Here is a 25088-nt window from a genome sequence, read left to right as displayed (position 1 = left end):
TTTTTATAAGGAGCGGTTTTTGTTTTATATGCTGCTCAGAAGACACCCCAGAAGATGGGTCAAGTATAGCTCCATCATTGTTCAAAGTAAAAAAAGATCATACTTTATGATGTTAGTTTTAATAAAAAAAAAAAAAATCAAGGGAATTTATCTGGCATTTCTTTCTTTTTGCTGTATCGAAAACGTACCGAACCGTGTCTGTCACCACTCACTGTATCATATTGAACCGAACCGTGAATTTTGTGAACCGTTACATGCCTAATATATAATTGAATGAAAGGATTCATTTGTTTTGAAAAACTACTGACCCCACAATAAGGATGATGACGCATGCAAAACAGAGTGAAAAGACTAAATTCTATTAGAATAATTACACAATACCACTGTTACCAGTCAAATTAAATCATTAAATGAAAATCCATCTTTGCAGTGCATAGGTGACACAGAAGTGGCATCAGATCTGGCATTCATATATTTTCACTGCATTTACAATTGCATAAATAAAGCTATGAGATCGTTCAAATTAGAAATCAGAAATCAGGACAATATATATATATATATATATATATATATATATATATATATATATATATATATATATATATATATATATACTTTTAATATATGTCCAAATAGAAACTGTTTATTTAAAATTGTAATAATATATCACAATACTGTTGTTTATACTGTATTTTAATCAAATATGCAGGCTGGGTGAGCATAAGAGACTTATTTCAAAAACATTTAAAAATCCAACTGACACACACACACACACACACACTGTCTGATAAGTTGAAAGACTATTTTTGTGTAATTTTAATTTATTTTATTGCATTTAGTTTTAAATAAAAATTATGTTAAAATGAAATGGCTGGTGATGGTTTAACTATTCTATTCTATTCTATTCTATTCTATTCTATTCTATTCTATTCTATTCTATTCTATTCTGATATTATTATATTCATTATAAAGAGGCCACACAGGTCTGAGATTGTTCTCGTTGTGTCCGGTAGGTGGCGGTATGTCTTTTGTTAAGCATCAACAGACAGCAATACAGAAGAAGACGAGGAAGTGCTATATTTACATACTTTTGTTGTCATCTAAGAACTTCGGTTGTTGTTGTTTTATTACTATTTAAAGCTTTAGTCTTGCCAGGACCTGCTGTAAGTGTTGCGAGAGGAGTGTGTTCTCCAGCGGACAGCATTAATGGCCGAGGGCAGCAGCGGTAACCCGGGCAGTGCTCCTCCCGGAGACCCGCAGCTCATCGCGCTCATAGTGGAGCACCTGAAGAATAGAGGCCTGTTCGACGAGTTCAGGAGAGACTGTCTGGCAGACGTGGACACCAAGGTGAGGTGAATGGATGTACATTTGAACAGTCGTGGCCATGTCTCAAAAGCTGGTTATCTGCCCTCCTAGACAGCGTTTCTGTGCGTCATCTGCGCGTTTCAACTCTCGAGCACGCCCATAAAGTGTCAAGAAATTATTCCACTGTCCATTTAGGAAGATTACTAGGTTTTGAAACGATATCTGTCTGTCTGTCTGTCTGTCTGTCTGTTTGTTTGTTTGTATGTCATATATCCCTCTGTCTGTCTGTCTGTATCTGTCTTTATGTGTCATATGTCTGTCTGTCTGTCTGTCTATCTATCTATCTATCTATCTATCTATCTATCTATCTATCTATCTATTCTGTCTGTCTGTCTATCTATCTATCTATCTATCTATCTATTTATTCTGTCTGTCTGTCTGTCTTTATGTGTCTATCTATCTATCTATCTATTCTGTCTGTCTGTCTGTCTTTATGTGTCTATCTGTCTATCTATCTATCTATCTATCTATCTGTCTGTCTGTCTGTCTGTCTATCTGTGTCATCTATCTATCTATCTATCTATCTATCTATCTATCTATCTATCTATCTGTCTGTCTGTCTTTATGTGTCTATCTGTCTATCTATCTATCTATCTATCTATCTATCTATCTATCTATCTATCTATCTATCTATCTATCTATTCTGTCTGTCTGTCTGTCTTTATGTGTCTATCTGTCTATATATCTATCTATCTGTCTGTCTGTCTTCTGTCTATCTGTCTGTCTATCTGTGTCATCTATCTATCTATCTATCTATCTATCTATCTATCTATCTATCTATCTATCTATCTATCTGTCTGTCTGTCTATCTGTGTCATCTATCTATCTATCTGTATGTCTGTCTGTCTTTATGTGTCTATCTCTATCTATCTATCTATCTATCTGTCTGTCTATCTGTCTTTATGTGTCATCTATCTATCTATCTATCTATCTATCTATCTATCTATCTATCTATCTATCAATCTATCTGTCTGTCTTTGTCATCTGTCTATCTATCTATCTATCGATCTATCGATCTATCTGTCTGTCCCCACCCATCCATCCATTATCCATCTCATTTAAACTGACATGAATTAATATTTCTTTCCAGCCAGCTTATCAAAATCTGCGACAGAAGGTGGACAACTTTGTGTCCACTCATCTCAGCACTCAAGAATGGAATCCGTCCATCAACAAGAACCAGGCGAGGAATGGCTTGAGGCAAAGCGTAGTCCAGTATGTGTCAACTCAACGGACTCCTTTATTATTTTTGTTAACTTTATTGTATTGTGCAATGCTGTACTGTAAGTCTGAAGTTTTGTTTTAATGCATTGCATTATATACACTATGTACTCGTGTTTAAAGTTGGGAATAATTTTACTTTTGCCAATAAACGCCAGAAGGCCTGTTAAAATAGGATACCTTTTCTGCGCAATGTTTTAGAAATTTCATAGCTCTGATGCATTACACAAGATTTATTAAATAAAATATTATTTTCCTTTGTATTTTTATTGAAAGCATTTGATTATTCTCACAGGTCGGGGATGTTGGAATCAGGGGTAGACCGAATCATCACTCAGGTGGTGGACCCTAAGCTGAACCATACCTTCAGGCCACACATCGAGGACGCCATTCACGAATTTCTGTCCGCAGAGACGAGAGAAGAGGGCGCATCGATTTCAGCCCTCGACGCTGAACAACAGGAGATGACCAGCAACACTGCAGCCAAAACACAATGAGGTAAGACACAGAAATGTTGCAACATAATTATCTACAAAAAAATGACTTAATCTATACACTGATGAGCCAAAACATTATGAGGTGAAGCGATTATCGTTGATCATCTCCTAACAAGGCCTCATATTGAGGTCTGGGTTAATTAGATGGTGAGCAGACAATCATTTTATGTAATCAACGTGTAGGATGCAGGAGAAATGGGCAGGAATAAAGATCTGAGCGACTTATCAAGGGCCAGATTGTTATGGCAAGACGACTGGGTCAGAGTATTTTTGAAACGGCGAGGCTTGTGGGTTTCTCCGGGTCAGCAGTGCTGAGGATTCACCAACAAACCGGCGAGAGGGTGTTGGGGGCGCTCGAGGCTCATCGCTGCACGAGGGAACGAAGACTATCCCGTCAGGTCTGAGCCAACTGAAGATCTACTGTGGCACAAGTCACACAAAAGTTCTATGGGAGGAATGTGTCTCAACTCTCAGTGCATCACACTCTGCGTAGCTGTAGACCAATCAGGGTGTCTGTGAGGACCAGATGCCTCTGATAACCGCTGTCCACCGTCGAAAGCTCCTACAATGGACACGCGAGCAGCGGAAGAAGGGTGTCTGGTCTGATGAGTCCTGTTTTCTTTTACATCACGTGTGCAGCGTTTACCTGAGGAAGTGATTCACCAGGATCCACTGTGGGACGAGGACAAGCCAGTGTTGACGGATATAGCCAATATTGACGGAACCCAAAGTTTCAGCGTAACTCTGAAGCGTGGACTTGCAGTGCCCGGACAGTCCGTTGCGTGCGCATAACAGAGACGCATGATGGCTGAGCGCGAAATCCGAACGGCAGCCTCTTCGTTAAATAGCTAACGTTTGGAAAATTGGCAATTTCATTGTGACCTATTTTGTATTTTTTGTATGAGAGCTGCTTTATGTATTGTTCAGTTTTCACATCAATATGCTGTAAACCGATCTGTTATACGTACGTTATACTGCCCTCCACAGGCACAGTGTGTGTCAGTGCAATGCCAGTCACTTTTGACTGTGCTCTCTGCAGATGTTCAGTCACTTTTTTTGTATAAGCTGTTTCTGATTGTGGTATAAAGCAACAATTTCAAGTCATAACTCTTTATTATGTAGATGTGTATAAGAGCGGCTTTGTATGTTACTAATTATTCAGAATATGCGTAAGTCCACAAGCATTATGTTTGTATGAGAGCTGCTGGTACATAATTCTATATTTTTGAACGAAAGCTGTTTGTGATTTTGCTACAGCAAAATGTTAATTTTTTTGTATATTTCTCATTGCACATAACAGGAGGATGTTGGTTAGAAGTCTGTTATTAAATGTTAGAGATTCAGAATATGCTGAAGTTTGTATTCAGTTAGTATTCTGCTAGTACAGGCACACATTTCTTTTCCTGTTGGTTCTTTGCAATTTTGGGACATACAGTACAGGTCAAAAGTTTGGACACATTACTATTTTTTATGTTTTTGAAAGAAGTTTCTTCTGCTCATCAAGCCTGCATTTATTTGATCAAAAATACAGAAAAAAAATATGATTACAACTTAAAATAATAGTTTTCTATTTGAATATACTTTAAAAAATAATTTATTTCTGTGATGCAAAGCTGAATTTTCAGCATCATTACTCCAGTCTTCAGTGTCACATGTGACATCCAGTCTATCACATGATCCTTTAGAAATCATTCTAATATTCTGATTTATTATGAGTGTTGGAAACAGTTCTGCTGCCTAATATATTTGATGAATAAAACGTTAAAAAGAACTGCATTTATTCAAAATAAACAAATATTTTCTAATAATATAAATCTTCTTTACTATCACTTTTTATCCATTTAACACATCCTTGCTGAATAAAAGTATTGATTTATTTAAAAAAAAAAGAAAGAAAAAAAATGACTGACCAGTAGTGTATATTGTTGTTACAAAAGATTTCTATTTTTAAAACATTTGCTTCTTTTTTTTTTATTTTAATTTAAAAAATTTTTATTTTAATTCATCAAAGTATCCTAAAAAAGTATCACAGGTTAAGAAAAAATATTAAGCAGCAGAACTGTTTCCAACACTCATAATAAATCCTCATATTAGAATGATTTCTAAAGGATCATGTGATAGACTGGAGTAATGATCCTGAAAATTCTGCTTTGATCACAGAAATAAATGATAATTTAAAGTATAATAAATTGAAAACCAATTATTTTAAATTGTAATAATATATCACAATATTACTTTTTATTTTATTTTTTTCTGTATTTTTGATCAAATAAATGCAGGCTTTGAGCAGAAGAAACTTCTTTAAAAAAATAAAAAATAGTAATGTTTCCAAACTTTTGACCTGTACTGTATGTTGGCAAATGCATCGATAATCGTTTTAGCATCGCATCCTAGCCCTCTGAATCATAATCGAAGCGAATCGTGAGGTGCCTAGAGATTCCCACCCCTAGTGGAGAGACTGTGATGATGCTCTGAGAAATGTCCTGCCGGGAAACCCTGGCTCCGGACACGTCCCACCTTCCCAAACACTGTTCACCTCTTCATGACAGTGGTGTTCCCTGGTGGAAGTGTCTCCTTCAGCCGGATAATCACACTGCACACATTGATCAGGAATGGTACATGATGAAGAGTTCAAGGTGTTGTTCTGGCCTCCAAACTCTCCAGATCTCCATCCAGTTGAGTATCTGTGGGATGTGCTGGACCAACGAGTTCGATCCACGGCGCTCCTCCTCACGACCTACAGGCCTTGAAGGATCTCTGCTGATGATGTCTTGGTGCCAGAAACCACAGGACACCTTCAGGGCTCTTGTAGAGTTCATACCTGGAGCTACAGACTTCGGTACCAAGTCGGTACTGAAATTTTAACTGATAGACGCAAACGCTCCCGTGTGTTTCTGCGGAAGCGCTCGGTAAAGAGCATCATTGATGTATATTTACAACATGTTTTTGAAGTTCGGATCATTGTAGCCAATCACAGTCATATCCGACGAGTGCGTGAGTACAATGGCCAATCAGAGGTGTTTACGATTCTGCTCGACAGCGCTCAAAGCATCGGTAACTTGGTACCGAAGTCGGTACTTTTTGGCAACTCTACCTGGAGCACGCGGAGGATCAACAGCATGTCATGGTTGTAATGTTTTGACCAAGCGGCAACCTCCCCGTCTCTCTCTTGAAACCAACACGGAAGTGAATTAAAAGGCAATTCATCGACTGGCCACTTGAGGCTGGCTGCAGAAGTGAGTCAAATCTGTATCTCCCCCATGTTAAAATGCCCAACTTTACAGCAGAAAAAAACACGTTTACAGCCTGGTGCAAAAAGTAGCTTTGGTCTATATAGCTTATTTTTCTCTTCATGACAACTGTGAGGGGGGTGAATTTTTTTATAACTCGTCCGTTTACATTATATTAAGCCTTAAAGTTCTGCATAATTAAGGGTGTGTCCACTTTTGAGTGACAGGTGGATTCCCGCTGCAGTGGTCATTAGTCATCATTAGCCGTTTGTCTGCTGTCTGTTAGCCGTCACGTTACCTCAGCTAATTGTCTGACTAAAAATAAATAAATTCGGGAGTGACGCGCTGCCAAGATGGCGACGGTCGGCCACGCCCACTTTAGGCTTCAAAAATGAAACCTACGGGTGACGTCACGGACACTACGTCCATATTTTTTTACAGTCTATGGTTTTGACTCATCAGTGTAAAGTTACCTTGAGAAATAAGTAGCTTTTTTCATGTCATATATTAGTGGAATAATAAAATATATATATTGGTGCACCCGTAATATTGACATTTTTGTGGCTTTATGTGGCATTTTTGTGGCAATATGAAGAAAAAACAATCCCAGTATGTTTTTTTTCCTGTACATATGTAACACTTGGTGTTTTTCCAGGTACAAGGATACATTTTTGCTATTTCACATGGAGATCCCCAAAAGTTGTCCTTCCGTGACCGGCTACAACAGACGAACATTTGCTGAGCGCTGGAACTTTTTGAATTTAAGTGGTTAGATTGTGTTGTTTTGCACAATATGTGTGTGTGCGTTTAGCATGTTACATAAAAGCAAGTTGTTCAGCCCATGCTGTCTGGTTTAGTTTAATGAAATTACCTCTTCAGCGCTAAAGAACAACTGAAGCTTATTTGTCCAAATTAAAATAAAAGTTTTGGGAAAAAAAATCGAACTGAAGCCAGACGCAAATTATCCTTTTTTTTACACAGCTGGTTTTGTGAAATGCTTCTCTTTTTGTTCTCGCTATATTCCAGTGGGACTCGTAGCAACATTTCTACAATAAATGTAACTTTTTAAGAAAAGCCAAGTCGGTTGCATCATTTGTGGTATTGTAAAACCTCTGAATCATTGCAAGAGGTTACGGTTTGTTGTGGGAAACATGCTACATAATGACATAGTCCTGGACTCCTTTTAGCAATGGCATTTTTGACAGGAGGTCTTCACCAGCGTTTTTATGATTCCATCTGGACATTAACTAGAGCGAATAACCTCAAGAGTTCACCATGTTCTGTACAATGCAGAGTGCAGACACAGTGTTACGTGATTGAAACCATTTGAGGCTGAAAGCTTGTCCACCCCGAGACTGCATTTGAGTCTCCGGCGTCCTCATGGCATGAAATTCCAGAGAAGAGCTTTTTGGTAATGGAAGAGCCTCTGGAGAGGTGTCATGTCCCGGCTTCGGACAAAGGTCGGCCGTTCCAGCTTGCTTCTGTCTCTCAGCACCTCAGCGCTGAGAATGTGCTGTACGGTCAGATGCTCGTCGGACTGCTAAAGAGCTGCGGTCACGATGTCTTCTGTCGCAGTGAAGCATTTTGCAGTTTAGTGGTGGATCCAAATTTTGCAGCTGAACTTGTTCAGATTTTCTTAAAAGGAATGAGAGTGCATTGGTGCCCGCTCTTTGTTTCTGGTCTGTTTAAAGGTGACATTATTCCCATTTTCACAAGATGTGATGTAAATCTATGGTGTCCCCAGAATGTGTCTGAAATTTCAGCTCAAAATACCCCCCAATCATTTATTATAGCTTGTCAAATTTGCCCCTTTTTGGGTGTGAGCAAAAACGCGCCGTTTTTGTGTGTGTCCCTTTAAATGCAAATGAGCTGCCGCTCCAGGACGGCCGATCCTTTACACGAGCTTCAGGTACTCCGGCAATAACAAAACAGGCCAATCTCAGAAATAACCTGCAAGTGCAGCCTTACAGAGAGACTCAGGAAGAGGCTGCAAGACGTTAGTGGATACACGGATGTAGTTGTTGTGGAGTTACATTGATTCATCTCATCGACTTGCATGTACCGTCATGTTTAACATGTTTAACAAGTTGACGCAGTTCCCTGAGGTCTTTATAAGACAGCTGTGACATTTTTTTTTTTGTCAAATAATGTTCAGTGCTCGTCTGTGCTCAAAGACAGAACAGTTTGCATGCTTTGCTGGAACTTTTGCCATTGCGTTAGAACTGGTTGCTTGCGAAAACCAAATGGCGTCGCCGTGGGTGTAAACGTGCAGATTAAGGGGCGGTAATATTATAATAAGATCTCCTCCCTACGTCAGAAGAGGAGCGAAATCTGATCGGCTTACTTTTTGACATGCTTGCAGAGAAAGGCTTACTATAACAAAGTTACTGGGTTGTCACTTTTCACGTTTTCTGGGTTGGTAGATGCACCGGGGACCCGATCGTAGCACTTAAACACGGAAAAAGACAGATTTTGTACCCTTTAAGATTTATAAGTTAATTAAAATCAATTTCCTCTATAGAAGATTGGGTTGTAAATATGGTCGATATAATGGGTTGTACACTATGTTGTTGGCAGGGCTGCACAATATATCGAAATTATCGAAATATCGCAAATGTATATATCGTGATATGCATATCGCAACGGCTTGCAATAATTAGGGTCGTGATCAAAAGACAGAGAAAATCACTCACTGCTCTTGTCTGATTGACTTTTGTAGCTTTAATAAGAATCAGTGTATATATATTTATTTAATTCATACAGTGAAAACAAAGCAGTGTTTTATTTTTACATTTGATTATTCAGTTTCTGTTGTTAAATAAACCTAATGTAGGATAACCTGAACCCCTGAACCCCGTGATGTTAAAATAACACTTCTTATGCTACAGTAAAACAATACTTTTCTTCAATATATTTTGCAGCCCTAGTTAGTCGGTAAGGCCACATCCACATACTCCTCAATCACTGCTTGATAGGGAAATGTTCACTATAATAGCCCAGGTGCAAGCTCATATTTCCAGCGCTGGTCTTGGCAGTGTTTCTGCCGACTCTGTCCTGAACCCAGTGTTCATTCATGCCTATTAAGATGCTTTGCTGCTGTTCCTCCCCATCTGATGAAACCTGATGCTGTTATCATTTGAAAGCCTCAATGGGAATTGAGGGACGGTGCCGAGCTCATAGTGGAGCATACCGACCTTTCAAACCCACGTGTTCACCTTTACATTTTTGAGAGGAGGAAGAGTGAGGCCAGTAGGGGGTGTGGTTTTACTGTGTTTGATGATGTTCAAAAACTGAAATGAATGAGTGAAAAATCATTATTTATTCACTCTTATGTTTCTATGGAACATGAAAGTTTTTTTTTTAAAGCATATTCTAGATTATAAACCGTTTTTTTTTCTTCTATACAATAAAAATGATTGGAGAAAGCACAATTAAAGTGGTCTACACAACCCATGTGCTTTATTTCATGGCATACGATAGTTTAATGTGATAAACAAATCAAAATGTACTTTGTTATTCACTGATACGTTGACAACATTGATGCAAAACAGCATTTGTTGATGTTTGATTCATAGTATATACTTTAAAGAGATAGTTCACACAAGAATTTTAATTCTGTCATTAATTACTCACCCTCATGTCGTTTCAAACCCTTAAGACTTTCGTTCACCTTCAGAACACAAGTAATTTTTGATGAAATCTGAGAGATTTCTGTCCCTCCATTGACAGCTACGCAACTACCACTTTGACGCTTTAAAAAGTCTGATTGAATTGAATTGTCAGATTGAATTTAGGCTTTTATCCACATATTCATCTCACACATCAGTTTTGGTAGACAGAAGCTCAAGCATGTTTGATTAACGTGCGAGAACTATTGAGGTTTATTCTGGTGTTACGCAGCAGCTTTGAGCTTCAGCAAGAGGTTTGTTCTCGCGCGTCAAGCAGGTTCGGTTGAGCCTCTGTTTATGTTCGCTGATCAATGTTTATATGTGAATAAAAGCCTAAATTCAATCTGTTCATCATATAAAGCGATCGAGTCTCTTCAGAAAATTTTACTTAAACCGCTCGATTCATATGGATTCGTTTTACGATCTCTTTACGAATTTTTTGAAGCATCAAAGTGGTAGTTGCGTAGCTGTCAATGGAGGGACAGAAATCTCTCAGATTTCATCAAAAATTACTTGTGTTCTGAAGGTGAACGAAAGTCTTATTTGTTTGGAATGATATGAGGGTGAGTAATTAATGACAGAATTTTCATTTTTGGGTGAACTAACACTTTAATGGTGCCGAGTTCTCTTTCACGTTCATTGTATGGAAAAGAGTGTCCAGGATATTCATTAAAAATGTCGCCTAAAAGAAATTCAAATGGGTTTGAAACAACTTGACTTTAGAAAATGATTTCTCTTTTTTGTACAATATTTCTTTAAATTGCTCACCCGTGGTTTTAGAGGAACATCAGATATTGCTTTTATTAATATACAACACTTGAAAGTTTATAATTGTTGTCATTTGTTACACTTTAGTGCACAAAAGAAAGGGTCATAAGGATGGATTTTTAAGAGCCAGCTATGTTAACAGTTCTTGTGCTATTCCAAGAATTATGTGTAGAGTACTGTGCAGATGAATTACGGTCTCTGATTTCATCCCCCCATCAGCTCTCAAAGTGTCGAAAGAACTTGTCCAATGTTGAAAACTTGCACTGTGTGAAGAAACAAGTGACACAGCACTTTTGGCCTTGGATATGCGGCAATTAAATCCCGCTGCCCTTGGAGAGGGTCGGTAATGTAGTGTGAAATTGTATGTTTAGGGCATCGGTTAGGGGGAACGTCTCAGCTGACATTGCATTTGTCTTCTGGACATTATAAATCACCAGAGTAATTACTGAGTGGGGATGGGAGAAAATCCAACCGCCCATCCACCCCCAGCCTCTCCCGAAACACAGCTGCTCTCGAGTTTGCTTCCAAAACTCAAGCCACAACAATGAAATCCCCATTCCTCAAAAAGTACTGCTGCATCTGTTGAGTTTAATTGCTCTTCACATTTTCTCACCCCATGGTGGAGGAGATTCATTACAGGGGCAAACTATATCGGCCCCGTACAAATCTTTTTTTTTCTGCCCAGATGTTGAGGAAGCCCAAGTGAATTGTCCCACTGGACAGGAAAGGCAATTTCCAACGCAGCTATTTGTAGGAACAGAGCAGCATAGGAGTCAGGCGTTGCTGAAGGTTGTCACCGTGGCCTAAATAGTTTCCTAGGATGCTTCATTGTGTAACGTCTTAGTGTTACTCTAATTGCACAGCTCTCTGGAAATCCTGATCCTACGATCTCAACCACGGCATTCTATGGTAAAATAGCCAACTCGATCTCTCGGCAATTCGTACGAATTCATACGACCTCACTCGTACAGATTTGTACGATTTTTGCTAAATCGTATATATATTTTAAGAGTTGCCCAATTAGTATGAATTCATACGAATAACCTACCCCTGACCCCACCCCAAACCTACCCATCACTGATCGTACTCACTCGTAAGAATTCATACCAATTTGTTGTGAGATAGCGTTGAAATAGCAGTATCACTAGAGCAAGAGCGCTGTTCCAATATTCAGACCATTTACATTTATGCATTTGGCAGACGCTTTTATCCAAAGCGACTTGCATTGCATTTCAAGGTACACATTTACATTCTTATCAGTTCTTGCTTTCCCTGGGAATCAAACCCATGACCTTGGCGTTGCAAGCGCCAACACTCTACTGCATGAGCTACAGCAAACGTGACCAACAATGTGACCAAAAACGTGATTGTGTGACCAACAATGTGATTGTGAATGTGTGCACTTATTTAGAGCAATGCACTAGCATGAGTTTGATTCCCTTGGAATGCATGAACTGATAAAATGTATAACTCGAATGCAATATAAATGTTCGGTCACATTTACCGTTGCTCTGCAAAATCCAGTTATTCCAGTAGGAATCGGCATGAGGTCCATGCAAGGGCGAAAAAGTGTCCTTTTGTTTTTTGCTCATGTTCAAGTTGCTTACACCAATTCCCTGCGTTGACCAACACTGCTTGAATTGAAACGGACTTATAAGAAGCAGTGCTTCATACATCATTACACTTTAGACAATGGACTGTTTGCAGTCTAAATCTCACCAGTTTGATGGGATGGCACCTTAAGCCGGGCCCGGGTGCACACTGCACGATTTGGCCATCTGAGACAAATTTTGCAAATCCGAAAAGATTCCTCTGATCCTATAGGCTAAAATCTGAAGTCTTTGATCGTTAGTTTGACATGTTCACCGACAGCCGATTAATGATCGCTGCGATAAAATTTTACCTCTGATGAAATTCTGGCAGTGTCAGAAGATTTGACTCACAGTCCTGCAGTGTGACTTCTCCTACGACCATCTCATTGTCTTCGTTTTTCAAGTCAAGCCATGACTAAAATTAACATTAAGATTTCTTTGTTGCCACCATTTCAATCCTGCGTGTAAATGATGTAAAACTCCGATGGGTTTTCCTGTGTGCGTCCGGTTTTAACGCGTCTTGACTGTCGTACGGTCTGACATTAGTGGCAATTGAGATCTTACAGTGTGGCATGGCTTACAGCGATGATCATGTTCGTACAGGAAACAATCGTAAAGGACTATTATAAATCGCACAGTGTGCACCCGGCTTTAACTTGCTTTGGATAAAAGCATCTACCAAATGCATAAATGCAAATGATATTGCTTTTATACAACAGTTCAATAAAGAATAATTTAATATTGAGTGACTTAAGGTGATGATACACAGGGCAACTTTTTGAGCAATGTCGCAGGGCAATCTTGCCGAGCGATTGTTGCTTGGGCACTTTCCCATTGAAAATGGGCAATAAATATATATCTGGATAATTTAGATCGGTCGTGGGCCCTGTGTCTCATCTGGTTGCCCGTTGACGGCAACATTGCTCAAAAAGTTGCTCTGTGTATCATCAACTTTACATTTTAGACACAATATATGAGATGGTTCCAAACATCGTCAAAGCTCAATCAGCTGTTGAGTCGTCAGACTGAATGAATCAGTGTTTTGATTGAATTGGTTGAATGAATGATTCAGTGACTAACTCATAAACTCATTTGTTTTGTTCATGTGTTTTTTGAATGATTCAAATGACTCGCTTGTCTTCGCCTACTAGCGAAACGATGTAGCCTACAGAACAAGACATTGACAAACATAGATATCATATATAAAGGCTAGATGTCTCGTGCGCACTGCTGGCCAATGGAGGTCGACGTCCGCACGTGGCGGCCATCTTGCCACAGTGTACTCGCTCACTACTTCAATGGTGCATGTACTTTTAAATAACCATAACTTGCTCATTTTTCTACCGATTTTCAAACGGTTTGGTTTGTTATAAACGTCAGAGATGTAGTTATGACACTGCATACATACACTGCATACATATGAAAAATTATAACATAAGCATTCATAATTATAGCCACGTTAATAACGTTTGTAAGAAACCAAACCGTTTGTAAATCCGTCAAGATTTCAGCGAGATAAGAGGATTTGTGTGCGTGCTGATCATTCACCTTAATGCACAGAGCACTGTGACAAGATGGCCGAACGATGATGCCGGAAGTGACTGCGCCATAAGACATCTAGCGTTTATATATGATATCTATGTTGACAAATTTATTTATTTATTTATACAGGTAAGTTGACTGAGAACGAGTTCTCATTTACAGCAACGACCTGTGTGGGTCACACAGAAAAAAGAGAAATACAGCCAGAAGTGCAACATACAATAAAACAAGCTAAATAAATTAAAAGCAATTAAAAAGAGAGCAAAAACAATCACAAGAAACAAACACAATCAGTAATAAAATACTTGCAACTAATACACAGACAAGCGGAGTGATACAAACAGTGAACAGTCCCAGTGACGTTTGACTTCTGCAGTGCCGCTCAGATTTTAGAACTGGAATTAAATGTTGTATAATTTTGTACTAGGCTACTACAGTATGTGTGGCTTACTTCAAAGTTCATACAATTAAATGTTATTCAAAATAGAGCATCATATTTACTACTCCAGTTGGTTATACAGGTGATGTGAAACTCTCCAGTTAAAGGAGTAGTTCACTTCAGAATTAACATTTACTGATCATTTACTCACCCCCACATCAACCAAGATGTCCATGTCTTTCTTTCTTCAGTGGAAAAGAAATTAAGGTTTTTGAGGAAAACATTCCAGGATTTTTCTCCTAGTGCAAGACGAGGACTTGTGGTTAAAAAGTATATAATGGTTTGTCTAGATAAGACTCTTATTTCTCGGCTGGGATCGTGTCGAGACTTTGAAGCTGCACTGAAACTGACATCTGGACCTTCAACCCGTTGGACCCCATTGAAGTCACGATATGGAGAAAAATCCTGGAATGTTTTCCTCAAAAACCTTCATTTCTTTTCGACTGAAGTAACAAAGACATGAACATCTAAATTATCAGGAAATTGTAATTCTGAAGTGAACTGCTCCTTTACGTATCGACCTCTTCTAGGGTTTTAACCTTTGGGTTACCAGCCCACAAGGCTCATGCATAATTACCTCAAATGATTTATAAAACCCCATGTTTTCCAGATTCTCATTATAAACCTCAATAGTGTATAATTAAATGCGAGTTTTATTCTCCACCCCGTTTCCTTCCTAAAACACTCATAAATAGATGTCTTAGCTATTCATAACTGTCTGCTTATATTTACTATATACACATGGCTATCCAGACACAAATCAACACTTGTTATAATTTTTTATCTTTTTTTTAATGCCTTTTCAGTTACCCCAAGTACGTTTAAGCCCACGTTGTTTTATAGACCTCTGGAATGTGTGAAACTAGAAAAGTGGAGAGCGTCTTGTGCTAATGAACATTCTGTACAAACCCAAATGTGCGTGTGTGTGTGTGTGTGTGCGCGATGTACACTGTAAAAAAAAAACATATGCTAAATACACACATGCCCACTCACAGCCTTGACCCGCTTCTTCCTGGAACATACTCCATTATGTTTATGTTCTTAGCCATAACAATCATCGTAATTTATCGTAATGTTTGTACAATATACAAGCTGTTGTCATGGCAGCAAAATGACGTTTGAATGGCGTGACCAACAGAATACTTTGTGTCATCTGTAAGTGTACGTACACATGGTAGTTTGTGTTCCTACCGAACACCTGGTATAAGAAAAAAATCACATTTTTTTTCCTGAATATGGTCTTTTCCACACGGAAGAATTTGAAAATTGTAATAATTATATCCAGTTGAACCATATCTCTTTCAGTGTAAGCCTTTTAAAAGCCTAAATGTATTCCTATCAAACCAAACTTCTGTTCTTTCAACAGTCATGTTAAAATTCAGTAGTTTGCTTGTGTGTAGTGGTCTTCAAAGCCGTGCTGCATGTTTGCCGCAGCTGCTCTGGTCATAACATAGTAGAGTACAAGAGTTCATGGGTACATGTATTTGTAAGAATGTGTTTGTGGGACAGGGGTCATTTTGCGATCAACAGTGGGGTTAACCGAGGTTAACGCCAACAAGTTGTGTAAATCTTCTCAAAACAGTGTGTGGGCAAGAGATCAGAGCTAAGCTAAACGCATAAACACGACTTCCCCCATAATGTCACCTGACAGAGGGGGGGGGGGGGGGGGGGGGGGATGGGATACTCCATTTGGAGACTGACCTTGGCCTGCGCTGTGGTCATGAGCCTAGAATGGGATAGTTCTCCCAAAAATGAAAGTTCTGGACCCTCATGTCATTCCAAACCTGTCTGACCTTTATCTTCACGGAACGTTTTGAATCAAAGTATGCTCTTTTCCATGCAATTACAATGAATGAGGCTCTTTTTTTTAAGCTTTCAATAGTGATAAAATACCTTTGAGTGAAGAAGAGACCAAAATGTAAGTCTTTATTCAATTTACACACAAAAAAAAACCAATATTTGGCTAAACTTGATTCAATCATGGACATGGAAACATGTCATCGCTACTCAAATACTTCATGAATGATGAACCTGATTGAATTGAGTTATTTGAGTTTAGTTCATCCTCCATGTTAGGTGTTGGCAACCAGAAGATGGTGCTGGTTACATCCAAGGCATTCCCAGAGTAGTTGCTTTTTTATTAAAGCATCTGGAATTCTTGTTATCTGGTCCTCAACCCAAGCACACACTCGACATTTCACCACAATGGCAACCCCCTAAAAACACCAACATAACAGAAACTATTTTGAATATAGTTGCGTCTGAAATCGCGTACTGTCTTGAGTAGGTACTACATTTGAATGCATTTTGCTTACTGTTACAAAAGTATGTTCATTATGAATGAAATTCGGATATACTGTAGTAAAGTGTCCATTGAATGCACACTTCAGGATCTGGGGAGAAGCAGTAGGTCCTCCAGGGACTTTTCGGATACTGTTTTTTAAATAGGCTACTTTACAATAAGAAAGTATTCGATAATGGACGCAGTGTTTTATATCAACATTTACTCTCCCTATCCAGCCCCATGCAAACTATGATGGGAAATGGAAATCCTGTTTTTCTATATTTGATCGAGCTTCTTAATTGAAACATGTTCTTTCAACATGAAAACATTGAGTTAAATAGTCAAATAGTAATCGTTTCAAGTCAGTTTAACAGGATGCAATCGTGTTTGAACGAGAAACATGAGATACAATGGTGTTAAAGTCCCCCTGTGGTCAATAACTTTATTCCTTAAAACTCGATCACCAAAAAATGTTCGCCATGCCTTAAAATAGCTTGAATGTAACTCTACACCCTTGCCTCATTTAGTATATGTGGTTCTATGAATATGCAAATGAGCCCCGCCTCCACTCACTCACAGCAGCTCAGAGATCCACTCGTTTATTATTATATGTGTGTGCTGCAGTTACGTCATCTGGCACTTTAACTGCTCATGCTCTTTAAATTCAATGGACTCTGATCAGAATAATGTATAAGTGACCATTAAAGGATAACTGTCGCCAAATTGCAACCTAGGGTCTTTTTGTTAATCTACCCGGGACAAACTTTCATTTAAAAGCAATAATTAGGATGGAAACGCCACTTTTAAGTTTGACCGTATTTTCGTTTTTGGTCAAATTGCCTTTTGAATGGGAGTGAATGGGCCACGACTATGATAGCATCAAAAATCGCTAATTTTAAAACACTAAGAAGGCTCGACACAACATGAAACTGTGCGGGAAGTATCACCACCAGGGGCTCTACACATGAACTGGAGCATTGAAAACATTGTTTGTGAAGACAGAGTTTACTAAAAAGAAAGGTTTTGAACAACTCACTGTCTCTGTGTCCGCCGGCATTTTGACAGTCAAAAATAGTCGATCTCCAAATGCAACGTAACAGGGAGGAGAGTAAAGATGGAAAGCTCCTAAAGCTTAGTTCCATATAAATTCACGGATAATTTGTTGTTTTGTCGTTAGTGAAAATCAATATTGACCTTGTATTTGAAAAAGGATCCTCATATAAGAAGCAATACTAAAATTCAGAGTCAGTTCATTCGCATTCGGAAATCGAATATTTTTGACGGTCAAAATGCCGGCGGACACAGAGACAGTGGGCCCTATTTTAACGATCTGAAACGCAAGTGTCAAAGCGCAAGTAACTTTGTGGGCGGGTCTTGGCGCTGTTGCTATTTTCCCGGCTGGATAAATGACTCTTGCGCCTGGCGCAAATCTAAAAGGGGTTGGTCTGAAGTAGCTTCATTATTCATAGGTGTGGTTTGGGCGTAACGTGAAATAAACCAATCAGAGCGACATCTCACATTCCCTTTAAGAGCAGGCGCGCTTGTTCTAAAGCGGATTCCTATTATAACGGCGGATTTGCCAGGCGCACGACAGGAGCGGTTCACAGCCGAGGAGACCGACGCTCTCGTCAGGGACGTTGGGGATGGAGAAACACACACAAATTAACTTCGGTTAAACAGGCGTATGATAATTTGGGTAAATGTGTAAGCTAGATGTATGCTTTTATAATAAAATGTCTATCTATCTATCCATCTATCTATCCATCTATCTATCCATCTATCCATCTATCCATCTATCTATCTATCTATCTATCTATCCATCTATCTATCGTAATAATGTATGATTTGCAAAAATGATAACTGCTGCGTCTGTGTAGATGAGAGAATCAAAGTGTATGCGCGTTGTGCACACTCTACATTGATTAAGGCCAAGCATGTGCCCTTAAAATAGCATATGAATAACATGCGCAACGCGCCACTGACTTTAAACTTTTTTTTTTCGGTCAGTGGTGCAATTGTTTTCTAAACCTGTAAAATAGCATGAGGGAACGTTTGCGCCGGAACACGCCTCCTCTTTGCGCTGAACCGCCCCGGGGAGCGCAAGTGTATTTCTTAGTTAACCGACGTGCTTCTGTGGAGGGAAAAGTCCGCTTTGCGCGGGTGCAAAATAGGAATGATACATGCGTCCGTGTACAGTCAATTGCGCTGGGTGCAAGATAGGGCCCAGTGAGTTGTTCAAAATCTTTCTCTTTAGTAAACTCTGTGTACACAAACAATGTTCTCAGTGCTGGAGTTCATGTGTAGAGCCCCTGGTGATACTTCCCGCACAGTTTCATGTTGTGTCGAGCCGCATTAGTGTTTTAAAATTAGCGATTTTTGATGCTATCATAGTCGTGCCCCATTCACTCCCATTCAAAAGGCAATTTGACCAAAAACGAAAATATGGTCAATCTTAAAAGTGGCGTTTCCATCCTAATTATGCTTTTAAACGAAAGTTTGTCCCGGGTAGATTAACAAAAAGACCCTAGGTTGCATTTCAGCGACAGTTATCCTTTAATGGTCACTTATAAATTTAAGCTAACAGGTTGTTAATCGATGGTATGGTATATGCTTTTGTTGTAGCCATCCATTCACATTATTTCAACTCATTTTTTAAATAATCATGGTGAAAAAATTTGCATTACTAATGATGCTGTACAGAAAATTCCACCAATCAGAGAGTCACGGCGAGCAAAAGAGTTCTGGAGGGAACGCCCACTCCCATGAAGCACTCCATTTTGAATTTGATTATGTCATTCGCAATGTTTCATGGGATTGTAGTTCTTCGTCTCATTAAAGCTGTTAAGTATGCAGTCTTATACCTTTGTCCTTGTCTGATTTTCAAATGCCTTTTTTTTTTGGCTGTAAATAAAAGTTGTGTAATGTTGTGATTCATCTCGTAGCTTGTTGGCTTTCATAGTTTATAACGCTTGAACGAAGCCTTTAAAATTAAAAAAAAATCCCTATAGGGAAAAATAAATGGAATTCCTGGTCTGGAATGACTGTCATGAGTCTCTGTGAGGCTGGAAATAGGTCAGCGTTCATTTCCTCTTATTCTGATTTATGAGTGGAAGCACTTTGAGAAATAAACATGAATTCATGGACAGTGTTTGAAAAATGTACTATGGCAGTTATGGTAAATCTGTTATCATACAGACTACTCTGCTGACCTGATGTAACAATGATGATAAAGAAGGGCCTGTATATGAAACGTGTATTTAAACTCCAAGCATGTTTGTTTTACCATGTTCTTAGTTAGTATTTACTTCCCACTGGATGATTTCAAGTCTTTGAATAAATGTCTTTAATAATTTCATAGTCAGCGATTCATTAAGGAGCAAAAAAACATCTAGACAGAAAGTGGCCATCTATGCCACTGCTTGACAACCTGCAGATTCATTCATTGACTGCCAAAGGTTTTCCTAAACGCATTCATTGCTATTTGATCCTCGGTTAATGTAGCATGGGCAAAATAGAAGTAGAAAATATAAAATTACGCTTTACTGAATTATTTTTTTTTAAACACTCATTGAAATCGTGAGATTAAACATTATTAAATACTTTACACATTTATTTTTTTAAATACAAAATGTTTATATATATGAAGAGTTCAGATGCAAAAGCCTCTAAGTGCCATCTGAAATTTTCTTCTAGAATGAGCATTTTGATCAAGCTTGTATATTTAAGTTCAGTAATTTCACTTAAATGACAATTAATAGGTCATTTGCATTGCCATTTAAGTGAAATTACTGAACTTAAATATACGAGCTTGATAAAAATGATCATTCTAGAAGAAAATTTCAGATGGCACTTAGAGGCTTTTGCATCTGAGCTCTTCATATTAGTATTTATACATGATTATACAATATATGCTTCACATTTATCTGCTGAGGAAAGCTGTGCTTATTTTCTAAGTGATCAGACTTAGGACTGTTGTGATAGCCTGGGATCCACCAAAATAACTTCCAGATCCAATTCCATTCAGTGATCCCCAGCGCCGGAAACAGCTGGATGCTTTATTCTACTGTTGTCCCGGATCGCGTCAGAGTTTGTTTTATGTATGTTCGGAGCATTTTGTTTTGTAATCGAGGCACAGTGTAATGGAGAGTTCACAAAGGCACTTTTGATGACAGGTGAAGCAGTCGAGATGGTCCTCACTGCAGAACATGAAATCCACGGGGAGGAGTCAGATCCAGATCCGACTCCTCCCACCTTACATATACCTAAACCTACCCATCTCCACCCCCTGATCCCTAAACCCACCCCTACACCTACCCATCTCCACCCCCTGATCCCTAAACCCACCCCTAAACCTACCCATCTCCACCCCCTGATCCCTAAACCCACCCCTAAACCTACCCATCTCCACCCCTGATCCCTAAACCCACCCCTAAACCTACCCATCTCCACCCCCTGATCCCTAAACCCACCCCTACACCTACCAATCTCCACCCCTTAATCCCTAAACCCACCCCTAAACCTACCCATCTCCACCCCTTGATCCCTAAACCCACCCCTAAACCTACCCATCTCCACCCCCTGATCCCTAAACCCACCCCTAAACCTACCCATCTCCACCCCCTGATCCCTAAACCCACCCCTAAACCTACCCATCTCCAGCCCTTAATCCCTAAACCCACCCCTAAACCTACCCATCTCCACCCCCTGATCCCTAAACCTACCCATTTCCACCCCCTGATCCCTAAACCCACCCCTAAACCTACCCATCTCCACCCCTTAATCCCTAAACCCACCCCTAAACCTACCCATCTCCACCCCTTAATCCCTAAACCCACCCCTAAACCTACCCATCTCCACCCCTTGATCCCTAAACCCACCCCTAAACCTACCCATCTCCACCCCCTGATCCCTAAACCCACCCCTAAACCTACCCATCTCCACCCCCTGATCCCTAAACCCACCCCTAAACCTACCCATCTCCACCCCCTGATCCCTAAACCCACCCCTAAACCTACCCATCTCCACCCCCTGATCCCTAAACCTACCCATCTCCACCCCTTAATCCCTAAACCCACCCCTAAACCTCGTGTACTGCATTGAGGTGCTACTGAAGCAGTCGGCAGTGTTGAATCTGACAGCAGCGGCATCACAAACCCAAAGTAAATGCTATTATAATGCTTTGTCTGAAAATGACTTCCTCATGCATGCAATAGTGAGTGGACATTGATACTGTTCCCTGTGCAATGATGTTATAACAGTGGCCGTTTACTGACAAGCTTTCAAGGAGTTGAAAATGGATCATATCAGACAGAGGGTCAGAATGCTGGAAAATAATCGTTTTCTTTATAAATATTTGTGCAAAAAAAATATTTATTAACTATAAGTGAACCTCAAGGAACATTAAAATAATAATAATATAAAAAATCCATATTATGACCCCTTTAAGGTGAAGCACTTGCAAAATGTGAAGGCAATAATTTTATAAAAGCACTTACACTTAAACTGTAAAGCTATTTCAATCAATTTACAGTTGTCTTAGGTTTAGGGTTTTATTGTATTCAATTGTCATGGCGATAACGTTGTAAAATGGTTTTTTTTTATGCTAAAAATCATGTTAATACACATCACTTATGTTTTGTGGCTATACTATTAAAACCGTGAGTATTTACATTTTTGCAGAAAAAAGTAGGAATAAGTCAAAATTATTGTGTAGTGATCAACGTTATGCCACACATGCCGTCTCCTGACGGTCTCGGGGGAAGCTGCGACTCCATCCTCAGTCTGTATTTGATGCATTAGGGAACCAATAAAGCATGCAAATAATGCAATTAATGCACGTCTACAAATGCACATTTATCCAATGTTATGCGGAGGATACTTTTTGTGCACAAAAACTAAAACAAAAATAATGACTTTATTCAACAATTTCTTCTCTTCAATGTCATTCCCCTCTGCTGTTGACGTAGTGTAGAGACAAAGCAGCGCTTCCAGTTTCTACGCTTCAATATTGTGATCACGTGACCAGCGTCGGCCAAAGCGCTGCACTGTGTCTACAACGTCAACAGAGTAGGAGAATGACAGGGAAGAGAAGAAATTGTTGAATAAAGTCGTTATTTTTGTTTTGGTGCACACAAAGTATTCTCGTCGCTTCATAACATTAAGGTTTAACCACTGTAGTCACATGGACTATTTTAACTATGTCTTTACTACCTTTCTGGGCCTTGAAAGTTGCAATTAAGTTCTGAAGATGAACGAAGGTCTTGCGGGTTTGGAACAACACGAGGGTTGACGACAAATTAACGACAGAAAATGTATTTTTGGGTGAACTAACCTTTTAATATTGATATAGTGCCACAGAGTCCCAGTGTTTAGGCGTTTAGGGGCAATCAGCCTATAGATAACGTAGAGCTGCATATTAATCTGGAATAGGAGAACGTTACATCACCTTTTTAACTTAGATTAAGATCTGTTTCCACAGATCTAGATAAAGGCCTTTTGAAGCGAAGCCATGGGTTTTTGTAAGAAAAATACCCATATTTATAATTTTATAATCTTAAATAACTAGCTTCCGGCAGACGACCGTACTCATACTACGCAAGTTGACTTGCGCCACAAGAGTAACCCGTGACGCATATATATTAGAGATGCGCGGTTGGCGGTTACAGCCGCGGACTCCGCGGATAAACCGCGGATTGGGCGGATGACGTGACGAAAAATAATATTTTAATTAAATTCGGGCGGGTGGCGGGCGGTTGAACCAATCAAATGAAAAATATATGTATACACAAATCAACGGATGGCGGGTGGGTGCGGTTTTGAAAATTGGTCAAAAACGTTGGTGCGGCTGGATGGCGGACGGATGATGATTTTTGTGATGCGGTTGCGAATGAAATAATAGCCCATCCGCGCATCTCTAATATATATGATGTAGGATGTAGGAGTATCGTAAGCTTTTACGCCTCTCGCGGTTTAAACAAATCCTCTTCTATTATATAGAAATCCTCCAACATTTCTCTTCAAAAAGGCTGATTTGTTTTGCTCTATCCTCTGCGCTTGCGTGTTCATCATTACGTCGTGCGTCAGGTCAAGGGTCAGTCTTCCACAGTAAACCGATGCGTACGGCCGTCTCTCGGAAGCTAGTGATTATAGTTTATACAGTTATAAATATGGGTATTTTTCTTACACAAACGCATGGCTTCACTTCAGAAGGCCTTTATTAACCCCCTGGAGTTGTGTTGAGCACTTTTATGATGGATGGATGCACTTTTTTTGGTCTTCAAATTTTCTCCAGCCATTCACTCCCATTATAAAGCTTGGAAGAGCCAGGACATTTTTTTAATATAACTCCGATTGTATTCATCTGAAAGAAGAATGTCATATACACCTAAGATGGCTTCAGGGTGAGTAAATCATGGGCTAATTTTTATTTTGGGGTGAACTATCCCTTTAAGGTTGTCCATGGGGAATTGATTGGATGGTTGTGGTTTGCTATTGGTCGATCTCATGTGAGTGACAGGTTGCCCCGCCCTCACGCCAGTAAACACATCATCAGAGAAGAGGAGAGAGGTCGCTGCAAGAGGGAGGGGAAATTATTTTAATTAAAGATTATGAGGTTACACGCATTTTGATTTCATGGTGACTTAAAAGCATTGAATCAACAATGTGCTGTAACCTTTCATTACATCTTTTCTTTTAAACTGTATTATTCATATTTCCCAACTGTTGTTGTCATAGGTAGTCCTCAAGGGATTCTACAAAAATACTCAGCAGGTATTAAACAGATCCAATGTATGCCAAGACAATGTTCTCAGCACATTATACCAAAATTTGTCAAACCTGGTATCACCTTTTAAGTCAACAGGTGTTATTGTGCATGATTCACCAGTCTTTTATGCAACTGGAACTTGTAACTCATCTGACATGATTGTTATCACAGATCACTCTTATTTTTCAACTTTATTCTGGTATACAATGCCCACTTTCACAGTCCGTTCAATTCCCATTTGAGTTCTCCCTCATATTTCAAGTATCCTCTTGCACTTGGAAACACAATTACAGAAGTAAAATGGGTTTCGTGTCGACTATAATGTGTCTTCCACGGTTTTTCTGGAAACATGCAATCTTGTTTTACAGTTCTTATAAATGTATATTTAATATCAGATAATTATAGGCCATTCATTGTGTTCATGTCACCCAGCAATGATGCAACAGTCAACCACAGTGCTAAATATTGTCATTAAAATAACTGATATTAAGTCAATCATATGTGGTTACAATTATTATAATTTCAGCCTGCAAGGAGCACATTTCTGTGTCAAATTTAGCCCATAATAAGCTTGCCATTCCTCCTCAGCTGGGGTCTCGCTTCTGGAGCTGCTGCATTATGAATGTAAGCCACTGACACTAATGTAAGGATGCCAAGGGGATATGTTTGGTTTGGCGAGAGGCCCCGGCGAAAGCATTCATCTGCCTCTCACCTCGT

The 25088-nt window shown here is 39.3% G+C and overlaps 1 protein-coding gene across 1 annotated transcript; it reads left to right on the top strand.

Moving 5' to 3' along the window:
* Positions 1–999: 999 nt before the first annotated feature.
* Positions 1000–7392, top strand: bod1 (biorientation of chromosomes in cell division 1). The gene is made up of 4 exons (XM_084387240.1): positions 1000–1347; positions 2456–2580; positions 2882–3084; positions 6969–7392. Exons 1-3 carry the CDS (start codon positions 1207–1209, stop codon positions 3081–3083), a joined length of 468 nt encoding a protein of 155 aa, XP_084243366.1. The 5' UTR covers positions 1000–1206; the 3' UTR covers position 3084; positions 6969–7392.
* Positions 7393–25088: the final 17696 nt, after the last annotated feature.

The sequence above is a fragment of the Rutilus rutilus genome, assembly GCF_951802725.1.
Source record: "Rutilus rutilus genome assembly, chromosome: 18".
In the NCBI taxonomy this organism is placed as follows: domain Eukaryota; kingdom Metazoa; phylum Chordata; class Actinopteri; order Cypriniformes; family Leuciscidae; genus Rutilus; species Rutilus rutilus.
The sequence above is the reverse complement of the archived record's forward strand: the minus strand, read 5'-3'. Positions and strand labels throughout refer to the sequence as shown.